The 17,008-nt window shown below is 50.7% G+C and overlaps 2 protein-coding genes across 2 annotated transcripts in view; one reads left to right on the top strand and one right to left on the bottom strand.

The window, feature by feature from the left end:
• Positions 1-648: 648 nt before the first annotated feature.
• Positions 649-10,247, top strand: CSUI_002570 (3 5 -cyclic nucleotide phosphodiesterase domain-containing protein; the record flags this gene model as incomplete). Its single annotated transcript, XM_068062770.1, has 18 exons — positions 649-845; positions 971-1,088; positions 1,903-2,123; positions 2,359-2,562; positions 2,917-3,026; positions 3,336-3,403; positions 3,617-3,935; positions 4,096-4,321; positions 4,366-4,719; positions 5,049-5,129; positions 5,254-5,346; positions 5,796-5,922; positions 6,407-6,508; positions 7,084-7,352; positions 8,169-8,238; positions 8,736-8,892; positions 9,029-9,184; positions 9,839-10,247. Coding segments are annotated over 18 exons (3,096 nt in total), but the record flags the coding sequence as incomplete, so codon positions are not given.
• A 1,022-nt stretch (positions 10,248-11,269) lies between these two features.
• CSUI_002569 (uncharacterized protein) overlaps positions 11,270-17,008 on the bottom strand; it is a 16,837-nt gene continuing 11,098 nt past the window's right edge. Inside the window, exon 5 of the mRNA XM_068062769.1 lies at positions 11,270-17,008. This exon is cut by the window's right edge and continues 1,868 nt beyond it. Coding sequence (XP_067925249.1) covers positions 11,824-17,008 — 5,185 coding nt within the window. The 3' untranslated portion in view covers positions 11,270-11,823.

Genomic DNA, 17,008 nt, shown 5'->3' with positions numbered 1-17,008 from the left:
GAAATCTTTCCAAAAGGCGAGCTTGCCATATGGTCGCGCTGAATCTTCTCCGGTTCAGCAACGCTCCCCTTTTCTAACCTTCACCGTAGCGGGCGATCCGATAGTATTACCGGGTGTACTCGCAGCTGTAGTTCGTCTTTCCCCAGGGGCACGCAGGCTCCTCCCATTTCCACAACGCAGAAGAAGAAAAAGAAGCTTCTGAATTCGAGGACGTGAACTGCTTGCTGTGCCCTCTCCACTGTCATTTTCCTCAAAGCGGAGTCTGGTTCGAAGCTGAACGGCCAGCTCGTCCAAGGGAAGGTAGCGTTACCAATTCTGTATAACACATGCATTATGCCACAGCCGGGTGCCGTCGCCTGGTCTCGAGCGCAGCGAGGCGCCTCGAGCTCAGGAATTGTAAGCGCTCCCTCGGCTTCCGGTTTGCAGTCTATTCCGGAAGATCTCAGTGCTTGCCCCGGAGGGACGGAGCTCGGCCTTGTTAGCGAAGCTCCTGCACAAGGCTCGTCACCTTTTCCTGTTGGGCCCCCGAAACAACGAGCGAGTGAGGGTTTACCAGTGTTCACTCTCTGGAGGAGGTTGACCGTAGGAAGCCAGCCAAGCAAGGGAGGGAGTTCGCAGGCGTCCCGTGGACAGACTTTTTCTTCAGCAGTGCATAGCCTGCCATGGCAGAGCAGGAGCCATGTGGATTCTGCCCGTAGTAGTGGGGCCGGTCAAGGCTCCCGCCACTCAGGGGTCTCATCCCATTCCCTTCCGGAAACGAAACCAAAGTCTATCTGGCTACATGCCCTGGGTCGTGGCGGGCGAGAGTACACCAGAGAGAATGCCGAAGCCGAAGAGAAATCAAGGTACATTTGCCAGCAACCTAGTTTTCTGCTTTACTCGGCTCGGGCGATTTTACACATACTGGGTGCCATTTCAACATTTTCAGCTTGTCGCTCTTGAGGTGCGTGTTTCTGCTTGGCCGTTTCAGATTCACTCTCAAGAATATATTTGGGATTCGGTGGGGGAGATCTGCGACTGGCAACTTGCTTCATCCGTTCTGGCTAACGTTCGACAACGAAGAACTGGAACATCAGTGGAAACTGAAGGTGAGGATTGAGTGTACTGGCAACTCATCTGCCTCTGAAACAACACTCATCCCCCCAACAAAAGGAGGAGCACGAGGGGATCGATCCTGTTCTTTAGACAAAAAGAAATCCCCATTCGGCGTTACAATTTAGTGAGATGTCCACCTGTTGTCTCCTCTTTGTCAGGACCTTCATTATTCCGCAGCTCTTACCGTCAGACTGCTCGTGTGTTTCGTCCTCGCCCTGCCCGGTGAGCCTGCAGCTGCACATGCAGAAGGCATTCCCGAACTCCACGGTGTCCGGAGATTCTCCGATCCACGGTCTTCACACTAGTATGTCCCAACAGTGTGGACACGCTCAAGTTCTCCGAACTCCTTCCCCTTGCTCCACAGCTTTCCTTGAACGACCGTCCTACTATTGCTCAGTCCAAAGTGTGTGCTTACAAAACCAGCCATACAACGAGGATGCGTGCCTGTAAGTAGGCGCAGTCTCAGTATAGAATGATGTACGCATCAGATGAAGTATCGTCCATTGTGAGTGCGAGCTGCATCATCGCGGGTCCGGGTCTGTGTCTCTTCACCCGAACAAGCTCGGTCATAGCGCTAAACCGCCCCCCCCCCAGTACTGGGACTGTTGGGTATCAGTCAACACAGCAGCAGACCACAGGGTCATGGTGAGAATGCTCCCGGCTCTGATATTCCTAGGTAACTTGCACGCCTCTCGGCTATGGCGTGCCTGGGTGCCGCTGATACCTTTTTCTTGTGAGAGTGACTGCATTCGAGCTGGAGTGCCCACTGTCCCAAAGGATTGCTTTTGATGTGCTATGTCTATTCAGCGTTGTTTTTGTACTGCGTCCTTTTCTGCGACAAGGGGTGCGAGACCCCTTATTCCCTCCCCATGCTCTGCATTGTCCCAACCACAGTTTTCGTCGGACTTGCATACTCTATACCACCTTTGCGGATCTGGTTCCGGAGCATCTTCACAGTTTGGTGCTGTTTCGCCATCTTCGTGTCCGTCTTCTTTTGCGAGCGTAAGCCTCTCATCTGCGAAACTGTAGTGGGTGAAAGTCGGGAAGGGTTCTTGAACGACTATCGGCCAGCACTCAGTATCACCTCGGCTCCTAAAGAAAGTCGCTGTCCCTCCAACAGTGCTTTGGTGAAATCCTTTCCACGCTGTACTACACTTCGGAAGGAGATTCGTAACGGGAGGAAACCTAGAATCAACGGCACATGGATCCAGGGAACCGCGACATCGGATATACCTTCCGACTGGTTTTCCCTGTTTTGTGCAGCGTCGCGTGTCAGGCATATTGTCCACAGCCGGGGAGGGACTGTCATCCCAGGAGCAGAACTCGGGTGGGCAACCATCGTCCCGTATCTTCTCTTCGTTGCGATTCTGGCCGCCGTCGAATGGCCAAAATTCCTTCTTATCACGGTGGTGGAGTGCCTATGCGTCTTCAGTGCACTGACTTTCCTGCCGACGAACTTCGCAAGGTGTAAGTGCAGCCACAAGTCTTGTTGGCCCATCGATGTGTTCGGCAGTGCGTCTCAATTGAAACTTTTTTGGGCTTTCAAGCAAAGAGCGCTAGAGCCGTGCAACCGGCTGTCCCCACAATGCGTCGCAAGGGGTGTAAAAGATACCACGCGAGCGAGTGGCGCAATGGATAGCGCGTCGCCCTCCGGAGGCGGAGGTTGCGGGTTCGAGTCCCGTCTCGCTCTGGTGTTTCCTATTTGCTATTTGTCTGCTGGGGGTAGATAACCTAGCCGTCGAACAGCGGGACCTGCATCGAGAGTCCTCGGCGGTGCTACTTCAGCGTCCCAGCTCTTGGGGTGTGTGTGCTCTACTGCAGGCACCCGAGTCCCTCTGCAGGTTTTCAACGCAGTTGCAATGGTTGCTGCAAACTTCACCGTCCGACGCCTCGAAGTAGCCAGGCGAATGCTTTATTTGGAATACCGCGTGGTAGGTTTAGCCCTCCTCGACTGGGGGGACGGGTGCTCGTTCTTCGGTGAGCAGCTCGCCCGGAAACTGCTACCAGGTCTGGCTGTCGTGTGTAGCCACCGTAAATAGCACAAATACGTCCTACCTGTTGAAACCCTGAACGAAAGGGATTCCAGTGCGTCTGTCCCGGTAGGATGAAGAAACCTCGCCCGCGCGGTTGCTTCGAGACTCAGGCGCTGCGCCAGTTGCTCCTCTGCTGCTATTGTTCTTCCTTGCGGTGTATCCAACCGACGCACCCGCAGACGGCGGGGAAACTGTACTGTTTTGAAGAAGAAACAGCGCGTTTCATAAAGGCCTCGCCGGTGGAAGATGCGTTCCACTGCATCACACAGTCAGAAGTAAGTCGCGTGCTCCGTGTCGCTGGGAAAGGTACAAGTAAGTTGCGAGATGAACCCGCTAGCGTGCCGTCTGAGTGCCGAACACCGCTGCGAGACTCGAAAGTCTAGTGAACTGGGGAGTGGCTTGAGCTGTGCTACTACGTTTTACATCAGTACCGGGGGAAGCGAATCCGTGATCGGAAGCCTCGGAAAGTGCTGAATGTTTCTGTCCAGGCTCTTCTTTCCGGTCAACTCTACGCAACGGAGAAAAGCGCGACGCTAACAGAAGTCCTGTACAACTGCATCGTGTATTTGACGCGAGCGCAGATAAAGCTGTCTCTTTTTGACGAGCATCCCACCACAGATCCTTTCCTGTTTTACCTGGAGGGAGGCTCCGGAACGCAGCAAACAGACTCGGAGATCGCGCGCGGGGAAGTCGGAGAAAGCGAACGGCTTGTTTCTGTATCGTCCCATCGTCTGGGTTCTCGTCCGGGTTTTGGTCGCAGGTCATTGCAGCTTCGACAGATCTCCAATGCGGACTCCGGACCAACACGTAGGGCTCCGAAGCGACAATTCGACACGTTCAGTTCGCCTGACTGACGTACAGTGTCGGTATCCGGTACAGTGGAGCAGGTCTAGAGGCAGGAAAGGTGTAGTCCTCTTTGCGGTTTAAGTTCCGTGCACTCCTAGACTGCGGGTTGCGCTGTTCGCAGATCTGAGCTTCCTTAGTGAAGCCGGGCCAGGGCTGTTCGAGTACGACAGCACCAGACATCATGAAGCTCCGTTGCCGGCATCACCTCCGTCGGGCGACGTGGATCAGGTGCCTGAGCCTGACGCGTCTGCTGAGCCAGTAAAACACCCGGGGGGTGAATACCACAGACGACGGCGAGAGAGCGGGACTAGGCACGTGCTTGAGGAAAGCCGAAAGGCGGCCTACGAGTAAGAAATACCATGCGTTATCATGTGGCCTTGTGTGCTATCAGAATCGAACTGTGCCATGAATGTACTCTCAGCAAATTTGCGAGTGCTCTGGCAACCGCTCTCGAAATTCCGGACCCACCGCCGCCTGTCAGGTTCTCTTTCCTTAACCGTTTCGTTCCTACCCGAGGGTTCCCGCGGCAGCAAGCTACACGTGGATTCACCGGAGACGCACCAGAACTCGGAGAAGCTTCCGGAAGTCAGGGACAGTCCACATCCTCTCTGGGGTCGATCGCCGATGTCGATGGGCTTGTTGGCTTAGTGAACAAACTTGGATCGGACTGGGGGCTGGATTTATTCGACCTGTCTCACCAGTCAAGCCAGATGGCTCTGATGGCAACTGGTTTCGGTCTCCGCAGGTGAGAGAGGTGCCTGCGTCTGCTCTTATTTGTTGTCCGGCAGGTCCCGCTGCCGGTAGATCATGAATAACACGCGGCTGGCTGCCTGCTGAATCAACTTCTCACTCCATGAAACAGCGTTGCCTCGCTCAATTGCTGTCACGGATGCCAGAAGTTGTAGACTTTTCCTCGCTCATCACAAACAGTGGGAACGGCTCGGTTCTCGGAGCTTTTTCTCTTTCATTCGCAAGCAGCGCCAGTTCGGGACCAGCTAACGCAAGATTCCTTGGGCTGATGCAGCTTACAGTTTGTGGCGGGTGACGCCGCCATGTGTGCTGTCTTGCTTGCAGCCGGTTCTTGTCGCAGTATGAGCCCCTGTTGCACATCCGGTCACTCACCTGGCGAAACTTCCTCAGAGAAGTCTCCGAAAGGTAGGTTCGCGACACGTCGTGTGAGCCATCCAGTTCCCCTCGCCCTAGACCCAGACATCCACGGGCTAGATTCGCACGGACAACGGGCCGCTGCTGTTGTCCCGTTCTCTGCGCGCCCTCGCAGGTACAGGCGCAACCCCTACCACAACGAACAGCATGGCGCTGCGGTGGCTCACATGATGGTCTTTCTTCTACGGTCTTGTCAAGTATGGAATATGTAAGCTGGCGAAAAAGTTGGTTTTTCTACGCTGATGTTACTTCTCCTAGACAGTGGGTGAAGCCCATTGGCATACTAGTCAAACACACAATGCGAAGTTGTCACCAACAACCGGCAGTGGAACGAGAGAAGTTCTCACGAGTAGGAGACCTAGACTTGAGCCTTACGATATGGTTTCCAACAGCTTTCTGTTGTGGCTCTCACGACTAACGCGGTAAGCAGGCGCGATCTTGTCCGGATGTGGTACTCAGGATGTGTACTTTCGGGGCTTCGCATCAGCCGGCAGAGTCCATGTTTTCTTTGATGGCCCGAGTTGCAGTGGTTATTTCCATCTTTTTCATTTCGCATGCTACAAAGGAAGCCTTTCAAATGCTTTCTTTTTACTTTGTAATTTTGTCTTGTCCCAAGAGAGTGATCCTTCAGTACGCCTGAGTGGACTGTGTGGTCAGGTACAGGCCGGTCCAGAAGTTGTCCATCATCGTGGCGGCGCTAGTGCATGACGTCGGCCATTTTGGCGTGAACAACAATTTCGTGGTCAACAGCGGGCACCCCCTGGCAATCACGTATAATGACCGGGTAATGCCCTAGATGATGTCGGCCCCGCTCTACAGACCAGGTGGCTGCAGGAGCCTCATTTGGAGTTCTCTTCGGCACACGGCCACTGAGGACTGACCGCTTTGCGAGTTCCTACTCGGCTGCATTTCGTGTTCCTCGGGGCCGTCGTGGCCGGTAGTCCTCAAAAAAAATTCAGATGTCAGCTAGTGATGCTTCGGAGCCAAAGTGGCTTTTACTCACTCTTCTCTCGGTTCCGTGGTTGGTAGGGAGGCGGGTATAGCCTTTAATGCTTAGAGCTGAGCTACTTGCGCTGGTTGGAAAACTGGGTAACTTGCCAGTCTTATCCGTACCGTCACGAGCTGAGACCCGGTACCTCACGACCAGTCACTGCGCCAAGGTGAAGTGCAGGTCTTTTGACGGGGCCCTTGATAGGACATATCAGAAGTAAGACTTCAGCAACTGTTGCAATATCTGGTTGAATCGTGCGTCCATGCCCCCTTTGCAGTCCGTTCTGGAGAATTTCCACTCGGCCTTGGCATTTCGCCTGATGAACTTCCGCAGCGGCGACTGTAACATCGCTGAAGCGCTGTCCTTTGAAGAGAGGAAAGTGAGTTTTGGATAGCCTCAATTCATCTGAGGACCCGAGGGTGCCGCAGCCCCGCGTATTTCCTCACTCTCGGAGAGATGTATTTGTTCCTCATTAACGATTGCGTCACCCATCAGCAACACGTGTACAGTGGCTATGTAAACCCGAAGCTGGGGGCGGCGCGTACTTCCAAGAGCTGTGGCGTCAATTCTCCCAAGGCCCAATTCTTAGTGCTTTTCTCAGGATGGATGTAGAGTACTCTTCGACAGCCAAAAATGTCGCTCGTTGCAAGCTGCCGTAGTTTCTGTGGCTTCGACATACTGTATGACCAGCGGGCGACTTTCACTGGGGACCACACGTCGACGCCCGAGAATCGTTTTCCGGGTGTGTGATGTACACCTGCCGAAGGAATGGAGAGCGACAGCAGCACAAGTGGGTGAGGATAGTTCCCCCCCCCACCTGCTTCTAGCTTCGGTTGCGTGTCACTATTGCTTGTGAGGCTGGGATATTGTGTCCGGCTTCTCCGAACATTTGCAGTCTTGGGCTCACTCGACACCTACCCTGGAGACGTTCTTTTGTTGTTCTGTGGAGCACAGGAGCTAAGACGAAGCATCATCGAGCTCGTGTTGGAGACTGATATTTTCTTTCACTTTGAGTTCGTGACGCGATTCCGAATGCGGCGCCAGGTTTCGCCCTTTTTCAAGCTTCTTGCTGAGAAGCCTGCGCAACCGGTAGCTGATATAGGTAATCAACTTCGGTCCTCCGTCTCTAGCAGGTCTCGGACGGGCATCAATGAAGACACCGACGAGGATTCGAAGGATCTGTTTGCCTTGGCGAAGGCATCTATACGCGGCGCCGACATCGGGTATGCACCTGCTCTAGAGGGGGAAACGTCACTCTCAAGTCCGGACACCAATACCTGCAGAAGGCGCAGCCTGACACCGCGCGCGGTGCCACCCAGGGCTGGTATGGTTAGCGGTGGTACTGATAGGGCACTGGAAATATGTCCAGTCATCAGAGTACGAGGGCTGGAACTCCTGGGTCAGAGTGATCCTGTCATTGCCACTGAGCTGTCCGCACTCCCTCTCCGCTCCACCGGGGCCTCCCATTCTTGTCCAAGCGGTGCTAACCGCTCAAGTACTCCATCTGCGTCGCAGTAATAGACCCCCAGCTACGGTGGCGGTAGACTACGCTAGGCCCTGGGGCGCCTTGAAGCCGGTCCTCAACGCACTGATAATGACACGGCCGGCCGGCTGGCGAAAAGCAAGTGGTCTTGGTCAAAGCAAGCCGCAGGCTTTCTTGAACGAGATGGTAGCTATCAGAAATGTGTTCCGTCCCTCGAGCAATACCTCGTAAACTAGACAAGTCTCCATGAAGGCGGAAGGTGCGGGTGGTTGTTTAGACAGGAGCCAAAACGGAGGACAGCGAGGACGGCGACAAAAGATCGGCCTGTGCGGACACTTTCTTCCCACTGTTACTGTTCACCGCGAGCTACGGGTGCATCACCCTTCACATCGTATCTGTTCTACTTGAAGATTGCTTTCATCCTGGCGTATACAGCAGAAAGTCAGATAGTAACTGCTTTCAAGATGTGAACTAATGCGAGGTTTTCCTAGGAGGCATTCCCGTCACAGTCGACTAGATGCCCATCGGCCCCTCTTTGTGCCTGTGTGGGCTGCAGGCACGCGGCTCTCGAGTGGCGTCAGCACTACCTTTACACGAAGGCAGTTCAAACAGAGTTCTTCAACCAGGTGGGCTTGATCTGGCTGAGGGCCTCTTTCGTAGCCAAGTCAGGGAGAAGACTAGTGCGTACTCCGGAAGTCACAGTTGACGGATCCATGTTAGAAGGAGTGATCCGCACAACCTGTTCAGTTGCCGAAAGAGACCGAGTAAACTGTCGGTGGTATCTCAGCTGGTTTTGTTGGAGAGGGCGGACGCTTCTGGGCACCTTTCGCGCGTTCTGATCCTGTTGCTCATGTCCCAACCCTTTGGAGGAGCTGCATATGCGAGAACCGCTAAACACACAGATATATATATTCGGTGCGACCAAGCACAGTAGTAGTCTAGCGTAGCCCATTCAGGATCACAAAGCAAACGGTTGCCCACGGGTTTCTTGGCTCCGGCACATCAGAGCGTGATACCAGGGGAGGCTGTCCAGCTGACACACACACAGCCATGCAATCACAACTAGTTCTCCAACAGTCGTTCCCGCTACTGTTAGAGCGGTCAGCCGTAAGCTGTCGCTCAGGCACAGTGGGGGAACCACTACGGACTGGAAGGAGGAACTGGAGGCTCACTCGTGGTGAGGTTGCCCTGGTATTGGCTGCATGGAGAACTACCAACAGGCCCGACGGCAGTTCGTGAAAAGGGTAGAGAAGTAGGCACTGGATGGGAATTCCTGGATGGTACATGCTACTACTGCCTCCTGTGAATTTGCGTTTATTTCGGTTGGGCAGGCTTAAGAGCGTGAATTTCACAGCTGGACCATGTATCGGCTGTTCACGTGAATACCTGGTGTGCGGTCATATTTCACTGCTGCAGGGAAGGAAGGAGAAGACCTTCGGCTTGAGGGTGTCCCCCTGCTGCGACCCCGATACCACCGACGTACCAAAATGCCAGGAGGGCTTCATCAGCTTCTTATGCCGGCCTCTCTTCGAGGAGCTTGCTGCTGTCAACGCCGCCAGCGTCGTCATGAGGGTACGTACCTCGATTGCGCGCGCAGCAGGCTAATACAGACCTCTGTACACCGCCGCCAGTCGTGTGCCGGTGGCCTTCTGGGGTAATACCCGTGTGTGCAGTAGGGTGGTCGCACTGGGGGCCAGCATCGCAGCAGAGTTCTTGCATCTCGCTGTGAAGGGAATCTACATTTCTGCATGGCCTGACAAGCAAGTGACAGCATGTTTTGTTTATCAGGGAGGTGTAATGTGAAGCAGGAGAGAGCAAACCGAAAGCTGCGATCTGGTGGCAGTTCAGAGTGCCGGTGTACGGAATCAGGCTACGAGACCCACTTGTCGCTTGATAGAGACCGCCCTGGACAGCGTTTTGCTATTCTATGAAGCACGTCCTGCTGAGGCCACGTGACCACCGCGTCGTCTGCTGCATGATCCGCATGCCTCAAAGAGCCATGCTGATGGTGCAGAGAAAAAACTAAGGTCACAACACTTCGGATTGAAAAAAAAACCCCTTAGATTCCAGCGTGTCACAGACTGCCGGGCAAGCCGCAGAACGGTCAGAGTACTGTTCGGGATGCTGGAAAACCAGATGAGTTTTCCTATGCGTAGCCGCCCACAGCCCCTACCCAGGTTTGTATATGGTGGCCCTGGTTTTGTACGTTCTTCCCTGTGATTCCAGGACTGCATTCCTCTGATAGTCACAAATATGGCAGCCTGGAGCCGCATCAGGGAGAAAGGACTTCCGTGGGACAGCGTTGCAGCGTCGGAGGAGGGACTGGAGGGAGCTCAGGACAACGACTGACTGATGACGGGAAACTCGACAAGAGGTTCAGACTACCTGACCCAGTGGCCGGTCGGCCCAAAGGCTATGGAGGGCGGCCGCAGCCTGAAGAGTACAAGTAGAAAAAAGTAGCTGCAAGAAGTACAGTACAACCGAGATATGGCAATCGACCCGTGCTTTCAGAAATTCCGCCATAAAACCTGAGCGGTGTATTCTTGCACACTACGGACACAGCTGCTTTTTTGCGCCTGTGTTGGTGGTATCTGACTAGGAGTATACTTGTGGGTTGCCACTTCTACACTAGGGGAACTTTTTGAAAATTTTCCCGGCGCTTTTGCCACGACCAGTGACGCTCAAGCATGTGCACGGTTCTCTATGAGTTACTTGGGAACAAAGCCCGTGTGCACGGGAATGCAGGATCACGGAAGGGCGAGGTTGTTCGTGTTCTGCCCCGCGTAGTCGATATTTCACTCTTCCTACAAGCAGGCGTCATATTTAGAGCAATTCAAGGCGACGCGCTTTTCTCCACTGTCACGCTCCTCACGAACGGTCTCACGTCTGTTCAGACCTTGATCTGCAACGCAATGGAACTACTTCATCTTCCTGATTCAGTCTGACCGACAGCAGGCCAACTTCGGATGCACTGGCCGTCTCGGGACACGGCTGTCGCCCCAAGGTGGATGCTCTTCTTCCGTTGTATTGTGTAAGCACCCAGAAAATGATGGGGTACCCCGCTGATAGACGTCACATGAACAGTGTATCTATAGTTAAACCGAACCACTCTCCTTCGGCGGTATACAGTAGTCAGCGGAGGCCATCCTAGAACTACTGTGAGACGACTGGCCGCGAAAGTCTCCCGAGAGCCGCACTGTGCGACGTTTTCGGATTGCTCAACTACGAAAGAGTCTCAGCCATCAACGTCCGCCCCGCCATCCGAATCAGCTTCGAAAAAGATTTCCAGGCACGGAAATGTTTCTAAAAACTGACTCTTCAAAAACACCCGAGTTAAGAAACGTTTCTCCGGACCTGTTATACTTCTGGAGAAACGACGGCCCCTGTTCTCCTATCCCGTAGGCAACTTTTTCCTTGCTCAACGTACGCCTAGGGGAAAATCAATTGCAGTTGGGAACGACACCGCAGTCTCCCACTGATCCATCATCTTGACGGAAAAGTTTTAGCCCTTCTTGTGACACTTACTCTTATGTACGCTAAAGTGTGTCGTGGTAGATCGACAGCGGAGGTGGCGTGGACTAGTTGTGTACCACCTGTCCGCGGCACCCACTTAGAGGACAAAGTTCTTGGTCCGGACGTGTCCTTAGACGGCGGCGTAATCAAGTTATAGACCGAACACATTCCTGCAGAGAAGGATGACATCTATGCTCTTGCAAAACGCGTCCCCATGGAAAATGCAAGTGTTTCTTGGGACCAATCTTAGCACGAGAATCTTCCTTTCGTGTGAGCTCAGTAAGCGGGTGGGCACTTGATCATCACCGTCACCGGTGCAGCGAATGCCGGCGTTCCATCACAAGACGCTTGCAAACGTTCAAAACAAAAAAAGAATCTTTTCCTCTAGATGGAATTATCCTCAACAAAACAAGGAACCTTTGTCCCTCAGAGGGGAAGGCACCACCAGAAGGCTGGCTGGTTATTTTACAGGTGACTTGATGTCAGTGAAGTCAGAACTAACTACAGAACTACAGTGCTCGTCGTATATAGACGATACTCTGCGAATATGTTCTAATAGAATAGTACCATAGACGCGAGGATGCCAATCCACAGAGAATTTTGAATCAGAAAGGGTGGGTCGTTGTTGGATGGAGAACGCAATCGTAGTAGGTCAACATGCAACATCATAATCATCATAAAGCGGATCGATAGGCTGGTTAGTCTTCATCTGGCCCTTCGTCGTCGTCATCATCGTCGTCATCTTCCTCGTCCAAACCATCTTCTAGATTGACACCGCTTGCAGCCTGTTTGATCCGGTGTATATACAGGCGATCTAGAATCACAACCACCCCCTCCTCTTCACCTTCAATCCACTGAACCGTCCATTCTTGTGATGCTAGTCGACGTAATTGCTGTTGTCTCCGTTCCTTTCTATTAGGTTTCCATCCACCTTTCTTCTTTTCGAGCCTCCCCCCCGGTAGAGACTTCTTTGTCTCAGTAGGCATACCCCCGTCATCACCGTCATCTTCCTGCTGCTGCTCCTGTTGTAATAGCGGTGGAAAAAGGAGTCCTTGTTCGCCTGCTTGATCGAAGATCACTTTCGGTAATCGTACGTGGGTGGTAATCATAAGAGTTAAGGCTGCGGCTATTACATAGAATCCGCATGCAATTATCGATACAGTCACCGCATTTGCTGAGCAAGGATCATTCATTGTTGTATCCATCATCATCTCTCTTTCCTCTAAATGCTCTTTTCCTACCATCTCATCTATCTCCGTGTTGTTCTTTCCCTGACTGAATGAGAATGATAACAAGCCTCCTTGATCTTGACTTAAGACTTCTTCTTCTTCCTTCCCTTGCACGGGATGCGCGTTCGTCGTATTCTTGAAGAGAGAAGAGTTCCCCACACCCATCATAGTAGAGGAAGAAGAAGAAAGATACGAAGAAGAAGAACGAGACGGTGTCATATCTTCTTGAGCTATTCTATTGATACCTATGAAACCGCAGGTTGATGGGAGAGTGAACCACACTTGAACAGCTATCATAACAAGAGCTGTAAAGCCTCGACTGCATGCATAGCTAGCTGCTGTCGCCCCACCACGTACAGCTGTATGAAATCCTTGAAGAGGTAAGAGGGCAGATGTGAATAGAGGTGCAAAGCTACACCAACAGAACCCTATTTCATATAGAAGTGAAGCTGTTGTTGAAGCTGAGATAGGCGGAATATGAGGGAAGTGCTGCTTTAAAGTAGTTAGTGTCAGTCCTATCCCAAATGCCATAAATCCGCACAGGATACACCCGATCATTTGAAGAGGCTTAGGAGGGAGATAAGATAACAAAACTATAGGAAAGAGAGACATCACAAGACGAACAGAGAACACAGGAATACTGAGGCTTAGTAAAGATAATAGGAGATCCATTGAGCTAGCAGTAGGAGTGTTACTATTATCACGATCATTTCTCATACTAGATAAGAAGAATATAGGAGATGAAAGTAAGGAGTTCTTGAAGAGATGGTCATCGCTCCCTATGATTGAAGAAGAAAGATTTGCTGGAAGGGAAGAGGCAGAAAAGAGATTTGACGGAGCGAGACGATACGAAGCGATAGGATAAGAAAGAAAAGAAAAAGAGGAACTTACAGCACCCCCATTGTTTAGAAGAGGAAACGGAGTCTGTGTAGGAGAGAATGAAGAAGAAGAAGAGTTATGACGCTCATTAGGATGCTGTAGAAGTCTTTCTTCAAAAGAAGAAAAAGAATAAGAAGAAGGAACATGATGTTCCAATACAACACAATCAAGTAGAAGAAAGCGAAAAACACCTCTAAGATAAAATGCCGCAGCTATAAAGGCTGCGGGGATTGTGACACCTAATAAAGTTATTAAAGGTCGTTTCCCTGTATTGAGATACTGTCTATACACTCGAACAGATTCTTTAACGGCTATCCATAGATCCCAATGAACACAAGAAAAACAGCAACGGAACGTTCCATAATAGCAACACGAGCAAATCAGATAACCTACAGACTTTACCACCTTCAAGAAGAAAGATCGAAAAATGCCTTTACAACGGATCTCTCGAGAAATCCCTGAAGATGACGATGAAGAAGAGTCGATCCGACCTGTAGGAGGTGTAAGCATCCCTTCATCATTCTCAATACTACTAGTGGTAGGACTACTCAACTGGGGTGGTGCACGATCTACCCATGTATGGTCATTTTTTACTGTACATACACCACATGAAGAAGAAGAGAGTAAAGGTGTTTCTAATGTCGTTTCTGAGATGTGATAGGGTCGTTTCTTGGGACGGTTGTCTGTAGGGACAGATTTCTTGATCTTATCATCTTCAGAACAAGACGAATGATGTGGAGAAGGAGGAGGAACATCGCGACTCGAAGAAAAAGAATCTAATTCTTCCTCTCTCTCTTCAGGTCCATCATTCTCCTCCCCCTCAGTTACCGTCAAACGAGGAGTTTGGAGACGCGGTGGCGCTGACGTAGCGAGTGGAGATGTGGGGTGTGCCGATGATGAAGAGGAAGAAGAAGGAGAAGCACCAGAGGTCTGAGAAAGAGAAGATGGAGAAGGAGAAGGACATGACGAAAAAGACGACGGATCATGAATCTTTACGGAATTCTTCACGACCGAAGGAGCGTGAGAAGAAGAAGACGAACGGGGAGGGGACGATGACGAAGAAGCTTGGATCAATGGAGTTGAAGATAGGAAAGAGACAGGACCTCGAGCGGGGTGACTTGGCTTTATTTTCCTTGTGGAAGACCGAGAAGGATTGGTGCTATCACTTAGCAAGTTTTGCTGATCGACGAGTGTACAGGAAGAAGAGGAAGAAGGAAGAGTCTGTGATTGGTCTACCCCTACGTTTGAAGGATCGTGAGTGTAATATGAATAAAGACGAAGAGCTCGATAGAGGGCTGCTTTCTGACTACAGAAATAAGGATTTTCGATCAGGAAGCAATCGACAAGAATGATAAGAAGTATTGCTAAAGGGACAGGAGCTGCAAAGCACAGACAGAAAAGAGAGAAAGGTGACGATACGAGGTTAGTTCTCTCAGTCTCTAGAGAGAAGCTAAAGGGGGTCTGATATGAGAGATGAGACAGAGAAGCCGACGTATTCTCATAATAAGAAGAGAATTCAGTTGCTAACGACTGTTGTATAGTAGGCATGAAAGAAGAGATAGACGAAGGCAAGGGTGTCAGCATAGAAGATGATAAAGATTTTGAAGGAGAAAAGATCAAGGATGTAAGAAGGACAGGAAGAAAGAGATGAGCTCCTGTTTGAACAATAAGAAGATAGGCAATCGGCATATAAGGTGAAGAAGAGAAAGAAAGACGACGAGAACTGCTTGTTGTCGGTAGCCATCTGTGTCGTAGATAACGAAGGTTCGATACCGAGAAGAAGGAAGAGAATCGATTCATCAAATTTGATATAGAAAGTAGAATTCGATCTAGACACCGATATCTCGTCCCGCGTCCATACGTTCTACCAATTGGAGAAGATGAGGAAGAAAAAGAACGAGAAGGAGAAAAGAATGAAGAGAAAGACTGATAACGGTTAGAGGAGGAAGAAGGAGAAGAGGATGGTGACGACGGCGATGCATCTGCTGAAGAGTCTAGGAGAGGAGACGATAAAGGATGACAAGTACGATGTGAAGAAGAAGAGTGTACCAACCCATCTTCTCCTTCTTCTTTTGTTATCTTTCTCTCTTCATGTTTCTCTCTTCTACTTCTTGTTCTTCTTTCTCCTCCCTTTGATCTCTTTTCTACATCTCCCGGAAGAAATGAAGAAGACGAGTCCGGTATTGAAGCAACCGTTGTAGATTCCACGTTAGCAGAGGATGAAGAAGAAGAGGAGGAAGAGAGCCGTGGAGATGAAGTACAAGATGAGGGGGGAGATGGAGAGGAAGAAGAAGAACGTTTCCGAGTCAGATGATATTCTGAAGCTGCTTCAAAACATAGACAATGAGAGATCACTAGAATCCCTCCGCTTGCCACAGCAGTAAAAGAGAAGAAAAGCAGAGCCATGCCGGGTAAAAGAAAGGTCGAAAGAAGATAGAGAAAGAAAGGAAAACCTCCAGCAAGACGACTAAAGCTTGGAGTTGAGAGATAGTCTTTCTTAAAGTTTTGAAAGACAGTGAAGACGACATTCCATATCTCCTGTAGGAAACGAAGAAATCCTTTCAAAAGAGAGTAAAGGAAAGATGAAGAAAAGAAAGATGAAGAGGATGAGATGTCTCCTCGTGGTGGATCTTCTCTTTTATTTGCTCCTTGTACAGAGGAGGAAACAAAATTATGCGAGAAAGAGGAAGAAGAAGAGATCCAGTCCGATTCCACGGTCTTCTTCCTTTCTCTTCTCTCTGATAAAGAGAGGTTCATATCACGACTACCGCTTACATCACTCTTCACCCTCTTCTTCTCCCTTGCGGAACTGCTATAGGGAAGGTTTTCTGCTGCTAATCGTCTATCATGTGTATCTCTTTGAGAGGTCTCTGTAGAATTCTCGCCGTTCTTGACTTCATCATCTGGGTGCGACGGAGCAATGAATGAAGAAGCTTGTTCCTCATGGACACCCTGAAACAGACTAGAATGAAGAGGAAGATCAGGGCGACTATCAGAGGTATGATCTTCTCTTTGGTAAAGATAAGAAGCCATAAGAGGAGAAACATTTGCGCTTCTCTCAAGATGATCGCCGCTTTCCTCAGGAAGAAGGAGACGCAAATGTGTCGGGGTGTCTTCTCGAGATGCACATATGAACTGTTCGAGACGTGCTATGAGGAAGGAAAGAAAAGTGAAAGAGAGAGAAGAGAAAGAAAAAACTTTGAGAGAGCGAGAAAGAGACCATCGCCGTCCTTTCGAATCAGCAGAAGCTCCATAGATCAAACACCCAAGTGCCTGTAGAAACAGACTCGATGCTATGAGGAGATCTTCCATCCATGGAAACGACGAAGAGAAAGGAAAGAAAGGCGAGGGAGAAAGAGACAGAAACGCTGATGACTTTGAGGATGATAATGAAGAGACACCACGAGAGACTTCGTGGAGGGGAGAAGGAGGAGATGGTAAAGGAACAAAGGCCGAAGAGAAAGAAGAAGGAGGAACGGGAGATGGATGAGAAGAAGAAAAAGAAATACTGGCGGAAAGAGGTAGATGAAGAGAAGAAGAAGCAGGTGACTGCGACGACGAGGAGCTCCTAGTTCTTGAGCTTGAAGATGAAAATGAAGGAGTCTCTCGTGTGTTGCGCAAGGGAGTAGAAGGGGGACGTCGTCTTCTTGTTGTAATAGCTGGCGAGGAGGATGTAGAAGCAGAAGAAGAAGAAGATGATGAAGGACTGACTTTCGATGAGAGCTGATGGCTGACAGGAGAGGGAGAAGAAGTATGAGGAGAAGGAGAAGGAGAG

This window comes from Cystoisospora suis (assembly GCF_002600585.1).
Source record: "Cystoisospora suis strain Wien I chromosome Unknown contig_1076, whole genome shotgun sequence".
NCBI lineage: Eukaryota > Apicomplexa > Conoidasida > Eucoccidiorida > Sarcocystidae > Cystoisospora > Cystoisospora suis.
The sequence above is the reverse complement of the archived record's forward strand: the minus strand, read 5'-3'. Positions and strand labels throughout refer to the sequence as shown.